The 11,052-nt window shown below is 41.0% G+C and overlaps 1 protein-coding gene across 1 annotated transcript; it reads left to right on the forward strand.

Annotated features, from left to right (window-relative positions):
* The first annotated feature begins 719 nt into the window (after positions 1–719).
* Positions 720–1,544, forward strand: LOC140861357 (uncharacterized). The gene has a single exon (XM_073264372.1). It carries the CDS (start codon positions 720–722, stop codon positions 1,542–1,544), a length of 825 nt encoding a protein of 274 aa, XP_073120473.1.
* Positions 1,545–11,052: the final 9,508 nt, after the last annotated feature.

Here is an 11,052-nt window from a genome sequence, read left to right on the forward strand (position 1 = left end):
TTGTTGTTTTGTTTTGTATGTGTACTTGGCAACAGGTGGGCAGGATCGAGTTAGCAAAGACCTGGTTAGCATCAAGAGGGAGAGATAGAAGTGAGACTCGGTTTAGAAGTCGAATTCAGCATGTCAATCTAGTTTATGTTTTGAAGCGTGTTTAGAACTCTAGCTTGGATTGAAGGTTGTCGTTGCATGTGATTCGAACTTGTTATGTTTTGTATTCGAACTCGTTTGTATTTCGGAGTTGTATAAATTGGAACGAAGCATGTTTAGAACTTCTATCGATCGAGACTTTATGTTGATCTTAGGTATATTATGAAAGCATGCTTGGGTATTGATATTTGATATTGCGTGTATTCTCTACACCCCATTTTGTGTATGTATTTGAATGCATGTCGAAAGCGAGCACGGAAGATTTTTTTTGGCCTTGATTTTTTTTCTGCCCAGGCTACCTGCGCGCGAGCGAGATGGTAGCTCGCGCAAGCGCGGGGATCATTGCCAGGGGTCCTGGAATGGTGGCCCGCGTGCGAGCAAGATTCCATCTCGCGCGGGCGCGAGCCTTCAGCTGTGGCTCTGGAAGTGTATCCTGCGCGCGCGCGAGATGTTCATCTAGCGCGAGCACGTGGCCTTAAAAAAAATTTATTTCTTGCTTGGACATTGGATTATTGTATGCTTTATTAATTGTTTAATCCGAGATTAGTTGTTTAGAACCGAGGTCTCACATTATGCGAAGCTATCCGCTACACAACAAGAAGCATTGGTCTTCTGTGTTTAAAAAGGCTGCATATCCCCCTTCTCATCTGGAGTTTATGCAACACATTAACAATATCTCAGAATCCATGCCTCTTGCAAGAAAGTTTATTACAAATTCAGAACCTGAAAGTTGGGCGAATGCTTTGTTTCGTGGAAAACGTTGGGGTGTCATGAATAATAACATGGCTGAATGTTGGAATAATTGGGTTAAACCAGCCCATTATCTTCCAATTATGTGTATGGTGGATCGTATATGTGTTCAAATCATGAACATGATGCACCAGCGTCATGAAATAACCTTAGCCATGGTTCAAGAATTAAGCCCAAAGAAGGAGAAAACTCTTACAAGCACATATATTGAATCTCGAAACTTGATAGTTCACATATCATGTGGTTGGAAATTTGAGGTAGTTGATGGTGATAAATCATTTGCTATTGATTTGAATGATTGGAGTTGTTCATGTAGAGCTTGGGAGATCAACATGTTACCGTGCAAGCATGCTTGTGCAGATATTAAGTCGAAGTCTTTGTCGCTCTACTCTTTTTGTGATCGGTATTTTCATATTGATATGTATCGTCAAGCGTACAAAGGAATTATTAATCTCATACCTACATTTGACATGAATGAGGACAGTATTGGTGAAGGATCTATAACCAATGCTTCTGATGTACGCAATCAACCAGGTCGTAGGAAGACTAAGAGGATACCGTCCCAGGTTGAAACACGTGTTGCAAAGTGTGGTCGTTATCGTAAGCGAGGGCATAATAGACGCAGTTGCAAAGAAGCTATAGCATAGGTTTTTTTTTTACTTTTTCTTGAATCAGTCTTACTATTTAGTGCAATTATATGTCTTGCTTGTTTAGTTATTTTGCTTTCTAACATAGATTATATGACACACACTATTGACATAAACTGTGTTTACATTTTCATAGGAACAAGAGGATAAATGAAGTACAATCATCCGTGGATTTATCAAATAAGAGGCATACACGTTATGGTCGTAGCATTGGGACAAACCCAAACCCGACCCGAAACCGGCCCGTGGTCAACGGGCCGGTTATCTGGGTCGACGGGTTTGACCTAGAACCGTGACCGGACCGGCCATTGGCCGGTCCAATCACGGTTTTTCTTTATGAAACCAGCCGACCCAGCGGTTTTGACCCGGGTCCGAACCGGCGGGTTGGCTCAATGTTTCTGTTATGCATTCATCTTGAGCCAATCTTGTTTTCAGCGGGCAGAACCGCCCTTTTTGTTTAGACATTTGGGAACTATGATTGAGTGGCCTAGGTCGTAGTCGTTTCACCTAGTGCTAGCATACTCATTATAGTTGCTCAAAGTCTAGAGGAGTGGGATACGTGGCACCACCTCGATTGGGAGAGTCGGTGAGTCGTTACGTGATCTCATCCTCGGGATCCCAAAAGCACTGCAGCAATCCCTTGTTTATCAGAATCGATATCCTGGTTTTTAAAGACATGCATATCATTAACCTTGACTTGAATATGTTGTCTTGATAGCATGTTGTTTATTTATTATTTGATATGTTGCTTTTACTGGGATTATCATTCTCACCGGTTATCCGGTTGTTGCTTTGTTTTGTATGTGTACTTGGCAACAGGTGGGGCAGGACCAAGTCAGAAGAGGCATGGTTAGCTTCGAGGGAAAGATGTAGAAGTGAGACTCGGTTTAGAAGTCGTGTCGGCATGTCTACCTAGTTTATGTTAGAACATGTTTAGATCTCGAACTTCGTTGTTTATATTGTATCGATTATGCGAGCTCCTCGATTTCATGTTATTTCCATATGCGTAGTTGATCGACTCTAGAACTTCATGTATTAATTGGAGATAGTATGTTTTGATGCATGATTTTATATTGAATGTGTGAGATTGAGTTCAACTAGCTTCTGCTGTTCTTTTTGCCATGTTTCTGTCCTCGCTCGATTTGCAAGATCTTGCAGATCGAGCGAGAGAAAATGTTCAGTCCTCTGTTTTTAGGATTTTTGTGTCTCGCTCTCCGCAAGATCTTGCGGATCGAGCGAGGGCTGTTTTTCCTCGGACAGAGGCTTGAGATTTTAGGCTCGCTCGATCTGCAAAATCTTGCAGATCGAGCGGAGCACTGTTCATTTTTTTTAAAAAAAAATTTATTGCTTTTAATCTTGGTTCTTGATTGACTAATTGATGTTTAATACCGAGATTAGTTGTTTAGAACCGAGGTCTCACATTAAGTGGTATCAGAGAGTTAAGATTCTTGGTTGAACTAGAGTGAGCGGGGTAGATCGAGTCTGCGTGTATTGGCTCCTCGCATGTGTTTGAATTATTTTAACTGTGTACTTAATTCCATGCGAGCATGCTTTATTATTCAAAATTATTGAGTTACATGGTTATGTGATTTAATTTATAAAGCATGATCTACTTGAGATATAACTGTTTCTGTTATCGACTGGTATCCGATATTCCAAGCGGTTGTAAGGACACTGATTGTAGCGATTGAGATATCTCGTGTCCTAACCTTTGAATATCAGATGGGTCCTCGTCGAGTGATAAACAGAAACACACCGCCAGTTATCCCTGCGACTGAGCAAGCTAGCACTGAAGTTGATCAGTTGGATGCTTCAGCAACGCCTATGGAAACCTTGCTGAAGAGGTTTCAGTCGTTCAATCCGCCGTTGTTGATGGGTTCAGAAAATCCAGTATACTTTGAAAGTTGGTTGGATGATATTGATCAGTTATTTGATTCCATTGACTACACCGATGACCGCCGAATCAGGTTAGTAATTCATCAGCTGCGTGGTGGTGCTAAGAGCTGGTGGATCATGACTAAGAAAGCATTTGAGAGTAGAGGTACGGAAGTTACTTGGACTCTTTTTAAATCTGAGTTTTATAAGCGGTTTTTCCCTATCTCGTACCGTAAGGACAGGGGAGCAGAATTTGCCAATTTGAGACAAGGGAATCTGAACATCGAAGAGTATGTTGTCAAGTTTGATAGTCTGTTGCGTTTTGCACCAATAATTGCCGGAGATGAAGAAGCTAAGGCAGATCACTTCATAAATGGCTTGAATCCTGACATCTTCACTTTGGTGAACACTGCTAGGCCAGACAACTTTGCGGACGCCATGAATCACGCAAAGGGAGCAGAAGCAGGCTTGTGGAGGCAAAGAGGTAATCAGGTAGCACCTCAGCATCAGAGGCAGTATCAGAACCAACCATCTCAGTATCAAAATCAGCCACCGCAGCATCAGAACCAGCAGCAAAGGTATGAAGGTGGAAACGGTGGAGGAAACAGAAAGGATCAGTACAATTCCAATGGTTCGAAGCAATTCGGTTCAGGACCAAGTTCTGGGTCATCATCCTTGTACTGCAGCAAGTGTGGAGGAAGACACTCACCGATCAGTGTGTGGGAGTCTTTGGAAATTGTAACACCTGTCAGCAACCGGGACACTTCTCTAAAGTGTTCCCACAGCGTAACAGAGATAGAGCTCAGAGTGGGAGTTCTTCTAGACCTGCAGCTCAGCCTGAGAGGCAGTCTTCTACAGTGCACTCTTTCCAACCTCAGCAGCAGAACAGACAGGGAGATAACTCTAGTGCAAATCAGCCTCCGAGACAGCAGGCACGAGTCTTTGCATTGACAGAGGATCAGGCTCAAGCAGCACCTGACGATGTTATAGCAGGTAACTGTTCGATTTTCGGTTATTCTGCTCATGTCTTGATAGATACAGGTGCTTCCCATTCCTTTATCTCTGAGAAATTTATGTTATTGCATGCTTTTCCTACTGAGTTGTTGCCTACAGTAGTAGCTGTTACTTCACCTTTGGATGGAGGAATTGTTTCTGTCAGATTAGTCAGGAACTGTGAACTGAGTTTTGAAGGAAATTTGTTAGAATTCGACTGTATTGTACTTGGACTGTAAGATTTTTATTGTATTGTCGGTATAGATGCTTTAACCAAGTACAGGGCAACAGTCGATTGTTTTCTGAAAGTTGTCAAGTTCAGACCTGAAATGGCAGACGAGTGGAAATTCTTTGGTAAGGGTTCTCGATCTAGAATTCCTTTGATTTCAGTGTTATCTATGACTCGTTTGCTACAGAGAGGTGCAGAAGGATTTTTGGTTTATGCGGTTGATGTACTGAAATCTAGCCCAGCTTTGGTAGATTTACCGGTGGTTAGAGAATTTCCTGATGTGTTCCCGGAAGATGTTCCTGGTTTGCCACCTATTCGAGAAATCGAATTCAGCATTGACTTAGTGCCAGGTACTCAACCTATTTCAAAATCTTCTTATCGTATGGCACTTGTTGAATTGAGAGAGTTGAAGGAACAGCTTGAGGATTTGATTGCCAAGGGATACATCAGACCTAGTGTATCGCCTTGGGGTGCTTCTGTGCTTTTTGTTCGGAAGAAGGATGGTTCTATGCAGCTCTATATCGACTACCGCCAATTGAATCAGGCTACAGTTAAGAACAGGTATCCTTTACCCCGAATAGATGACCTTTTTGATCAGATGCAGGGTTCTTCTGTCTACTCTAAGATTGATCTGAGGTCAGGTTATCACCAGTTGAGAGTGCGAGAGGAAGACGTTCCTAAGACCGCATTCAGGACGAGGTATGGTCACTTTGAGTTTATAGTCATGCCATACGGTTTGACTAACGCTCCAGCAGTTTTTATGGGTTTGATGAACCGTATCTTTCAGCATTATTTAGATGAGTTCGTCATTATCTTTATCGATGATATTCTTATCTACTCGAAGAACCGTACTGACCATGCAGAGCACTTGAGGACCGTACTGCAGATTTTGCGAGTTGAGCAGTTTTTTGCCAAGCTGTCTAAGTGTGAATTCTGGTTAGATCGAGTTGTCTTTCTCGGTCATATTATTTCTGAAGATGGGATTTCTGTCGATCCCAGTAAGATTGAAGCGGTCATGAATTGGCCTAGACCGACATCAGTACCTGAGATCCGAAGCTTCATGGGTTTAGCAGGTTATTATCGCCGATTCATCGAGGGTTTCTCGTCTATTGCCAAGCCTATTACCCATCTGACTCAGAAGAATGCGCCTTTTTTCTGGACTTCAGATTGTGAGGCTAGCTTTGTTGATCTAAAGAGGAGACTGACCAGTGCTCCGATTCTTTCTATTCCGAAGGGTACTGGAGGTTTCACATTCTATTGTGATGCTTCTAACCGAGGCTTGGGTTGTGTTCTTATGCAGCATAAGCATGTGATAGCGTATGCATCGAGACAGCTGAAACCGCACGAGACCCGTTATCCGGTTCATGATCTTGAACTAGCTGCGATCGTCTTTGCTCTGAAGATCTGGCGTCACTATCTTTATGGTGAGTCTTTCGAGATCTTTTCTGACCATAAGAGCATCAAGTACTTATTTTCGTAGGCAGAGCTGAATATGAGACAGAGAAGATGGTTAGATCTGTTGAAAGATTTTGACTGCGAAATCAAGTATTATCCCGGGAAGTCGAATGCAGTTGCAGATGCCTTGAGCCGAAAGCTTTGTTCTTTATCTCTTTCTACTATTGGTGTTTCTCAGTTGATAGATGATTGTTGCACTTTTGGTTTAGAGTTTGAAACAAATAGGGAGACTATCAGAGTGATTGCTATTCAAGCCGAACCGGAGTTGTTTGTTGCAATCAGAGAAGCGCAGAAGTCTGAGCCGAGCATTCAGGTTTCAGTAGAGAAAGTCAGATCTGGGCATCAGTCTGAATTCTAGGTTAGAGATGATGTACTGTATGTGAATAACCGTATTGTTGTGCCTGATGTTGCGGAGTTGAGACAGCGTATTCTCCGAGAGGCTCATTGCAGTCGGTTCAGTATTCATCCTGGAGGTCGTAAGATGTACAACGACCTGAAGAACCAGTTCTGGTGGAAGAGAATGAAGAGCGACGTAGCGAAGTTTGTATCTCGGTGTTTGAACTGCCAGCAAGTAAAAGCAGAGCGGAAGCGACCAGGAGGTCTTTTGCACAGCCTATCGGTTCCTTAATGGAAATGGGATCACCTTTCTATGGATTTTGTCACGAAGCTACCACGATCCGTTCGAGGATGCGATGCTATTTGGGTAGTGATCGACCGATTGACGAAGTCTGCTTGTTTTATTTCGTATAGGATGACGTATCGTCATGATCAGATGGCAGAGTTGTGTGTTAGCAATGTTGTGAGATTGCATGGTGTTGCGAAGTCGATCGTTTCAGACAGAGATCCTAGATTCACTTCGCACTTCTGGCATAGTCTTCAGGAGGCACTTGGTACTCGATTGCATCTGAATACAGCTTATCATCCTCAGACGGATGGACAGTCAGAGCGGACTATCCAGACGTTAGAGGATATGCTGCGAGCGGTAGTGCTAGACTTTGGCACTAGTTGGCAGGACTCTTTTCCTCTTGTCGAGTTTTCTTACAACAACAGCTTCCAAGAGAGTATCGGTATGGCGCCTTTTGAGGCTTTGTACGGTAAGAAGTGCCGATCTCCTTTTTTTTTGGATGATTTGTCCAAGTCACCTGATTTGGGACCGGAAATGCTTCGAGATATGGCAGAGCACGTTAAGATCATTCAGACCAGAATGAAGTCAGCTCAAGATAGACAGGCGAAGTATGCGAACGTCAGATGTAGACCTCTGAGTTTTGAGCAGGGAGACTATGTTTTTCTTAAGATTTCTCCGTTCAGAGGCACTGTCAGATTCGGTAAGAGAGGGAAGTTATCTCCGAGATTCATCGGGCCATACGAGATTCTCGAGAAGATAGGCGATCTTGCCTACAGACTTGCACTTCCTCCGTCTTTATCTGGTATTCATGACTTTTTTCACGTCTCTATGCTGCGAAAATATCATCCAGATCCTTCTCATATCCTTCAGCCCGACGAAGCCGAGTTAGACGAGACTCTGAGCTACTTTGAGCGATCGATTCAGATCCTTGATCGGAAGGAGAAGCAACTCAGAACCAAGTTGATTCCGTTGGTGAAAGTGCAGTGGAGCCGTCACGAAGTCGAGGAAGCGACTTGGGAGACAGAATCTGACATGAGACAGCGATTTCCGGAGTTATTCGGATGACGTGAGTTCTTCTTACTGTCTTTAGTTCTTTATTCTATCTTATGAGTTGTGGTTCTCGTTGATTTCGAGGACGAAATCTCTTCTTAGAGGGGGAGAATTGTAACGCCCCGTTTTTATCTTAAATGAGTTTATTTGAGTTAATCAGAGATTACAGAGTTCTCGAGCCGGTTTGATTTTGATCAGGGTCCTTTTTACAAATTTTGGAAATTTCAGGGACTATAACGCAAATATTGATTTTTATATATTATCTACACATATATTTTAATTGGAGAAGCCTTCATCTTCCTCTCCAACCGTGAGCCTCCATTGAAACGCCCCTTTTGGAGTTTTGAGCTTTCAGATTTCCTTCCGAGCTCGATCCGGCCATTGGAATTTATTTCTGAAGGCAGATTAGTGATCACTGCAGTGAGAGCTCCGTTATACCGTAAGTATTTCTCCGATCGGATATGTTTTGTTTTTCGGAGGTTGTTAGAATCGATTTAGATTCTAGTATGTTGTTCTTGGTGGAGTTCTGATCGTTTATTATCTGTTGGTTTTGAATTAGAGCGACGTTCGGAATTTTTATGATTTTTGGAAGCTATTTTCGAAAATCATGATTTTGAGATTTGTTGGGTTTGTCTTGTTGTTGTTGTATTAGCATTGAATTGAGTTGATATCGGTATTGAACTGCTGTCTGCGTTGCCGGTTTGTTCAGTTATAGCCGTTATGCCGTCGGTTTGAGTTTTGGAGTTTCGAACCGTTTTGAGTTATGAAATTGGCTTGTAAGTTGATCGTGGCTATTGATCAATCATATCTTGTATTCGTACAGATTCGTTGGAGTTGTCGAGCCCTGTGTTAGCAGCATTTGATCGTCGAGAGTTGGACGAAGAACGATAAAGAGATTTCCATGAACCGTTGATTGTTGTTTAGGTTGTATAGTTGTTGATACAATCTTTTGTTGTAGCTTTCCAGAAGTTGGAACTACTGCCTTGAAAGGTAAAAGCAGTCATCGTAGCGGGATAGCATACTCGAGACAGCTTAGTTCTTGAGTTTCCCTTTTTAAATCACATACTTGTTTGTACACTTGTTCTAGCATGAAGAACTTGTGTCTTGTTGATTTCTTGGACTTTTGTTATGTGTCTTATGTTTATGTTTCTGTTATGCATTCATCTTGAGCCAATCTTGCTTTCAGCGGGCAGAACCGCCCTTTTTGTTTAGACGTTTGGGAACTATGATTGAGTGGCCTGGGTCGTAGTCGTTTCGCCTGATGCTAGCATACTCATTATAGTTGCTCAAAGTCTAGAGGAGTGGGATACGTGGCACCACCTCGATTGGAAGAGTCGGTGAGTCGTTACGTGATCTCATCATCGGGATCCCAAAAGCACTGCAGCAATCCCTTGTTTATCAGAATCGATATCCTGGTTTTTAAAGACATGCATATCATTAGCCTTGACTTGAATATGTTGTCTTGATAGCATGTTGTTTATTTATTATTTGATATGTTGCTTTTACTGGGATTATCATTCTCACCGGTTATCCGGCTGTTGCTTTTTTTTGTATGTGTGCTTGGCAACAGGTGGGGCAGGACCAAGTCAGAAGAGGCATGGTTAGCTTCGAGGGAAAGATGTAGAAGTGAGACTCGGTTTAGAAGTCGTGTCGGCATGTCTACCTAGTTTATGTTAGAACATGTTTAGATCTCGAACTTCGTTGTTTATGTTGTATCGATTATGCGAGCTCCTCGATTTCATGTTATTTCCATATGCGTAGTTGCTCGACTCTAGAACTTCATGTATTAATTGGAGATAGTATGTTTTGATGCATGATTGTATATTGAATGTGTGAGATTGAGTTCAGCTAGCTTCTGCTGTTCTTTTTGCCATGTTTCTGTCCTCGCTCGATCTGCAAGATCTTGCGGATCGAGCGAGAGAAAATGTTCAGTCCTCTGTTTTTAGGATTTTTGTGTCTCGCTCGATCCGCAAGATCTTGCGGATCGAGCGAGGGCTGTTTTGCCTCGGACAGAGGCTTGAGATTTTTGGCTCGCTCGATCTGCAAGATCTTGCAGATCGAGCGGAGCACTGTTCATTTTTAAAAAAAAAATTTTATTGCTTTTAATCTTGGTTCTTGATTGACTAATTGTTGTTTAATACCGAGATTAGTTGTTTAGAACCGAGGTCTCACAAGATGTTTAAATTGAAATGTAATAGATTTTTTATTGAGATAGATATAGTTTTTAATATAAGATGTTGAAAGTTGAAATATAATATATTTTTTATTGAATAAATGTAATAAATTTTTTATTGAAATATATATAATTTTTAATATAAGAAATGTAATATATTTTTTATTTAATAAATATAATATTTTTTTATTGAGATAGATATAGTTTTTAATATAAAATGTTGAAAGTTGAAATGTCATATATTTTTTATTGAATAAAAATAGTATTAGAATATGTTAAAAGTTTAAATGTATATATTTTTATTTAATAAATTTATATATTTTTTATTGAGATAATGAAATACTTGATAGAGTTTTTAAAATTTTAATTGTAAAAATTTTTTTAAAAAAAAAATTTCTTAAAAAAAACACGGGTTGACCCGGAACCGGAACCGGCGGTTAACCGGACCGGAACCGCCGGTTCACCAACCCGGACCAGAACCGGCCAATGGCGGGCCAGTTAAGGGTTGGTAAAATACCAACCTGGACCCGGCGGTTCCGACCCGAAACCGGAGCGGAACCGGCTTGTGGCCAGGTCTAAGCATTGGTGGTGTTTTGCTTTGATAGCCTCATTTTGATGACATTTTCTGGAAGTTTTGTTTTGAGGGATTCAAAACAAAACTCTTGTGTTTTGCTTTGATAGCCTCAAGTAGTTGGACTCTTATTTGTGGTTTAATTTTTGAGAACATTTTTGCTTTGGGGACAAACTTTTGTGTTGTAATATTAAGTCGATTTTGTATTATGGAAATTTTTTGATATTTTTGTGTTTGATTTTTCTTGTGTTATTAGGTTGATTAATGTGATGGTGTGTGTGTGTGTGTCTGTGTTTTTTAGCACCATAGTTTTTTTTTTTTTTTACAAAGTACAATAGCATGTTGAATTTGAGACCAAAAAATAAGTACAAATATAGCTAAATTAGGTATAGTAATATCTAATATAAGGTACCCTTGAACCCAAATTGGGTATATAACTAACAAACAATAAGTTTTCCAAGCATTTGTCCAAATTAGTACTAAAATTAAATATTAGTTTCATCCATCAATGTCTCATTAGAACAATAAGAAGAACTA

Source organism: Henckelia pumila, chromosome 4 (genome assembly GCF_033568475.1).
Source record: "Henckelia pumila isolate YLH828 chromosome 4, ASM3356847v2, whole genome shotgun sequence".
NCBI classification, from domain to species: Eukaryota; Viridiplantae; Streptophyta; class Magnoliopsida; order Lamiales; family Gesneriaceae; genus Henckelia; species Henckelia pumila.

Excerpts from the sequence above, each read along its gene's own strand:
- LOC140861357 (XM_073264372.1), top strand. The coding sequence starts at position 720 with ATGCGAAGCTATCCGCTACACAACAAGAAGCATTGGTCTTCTGTGTTT.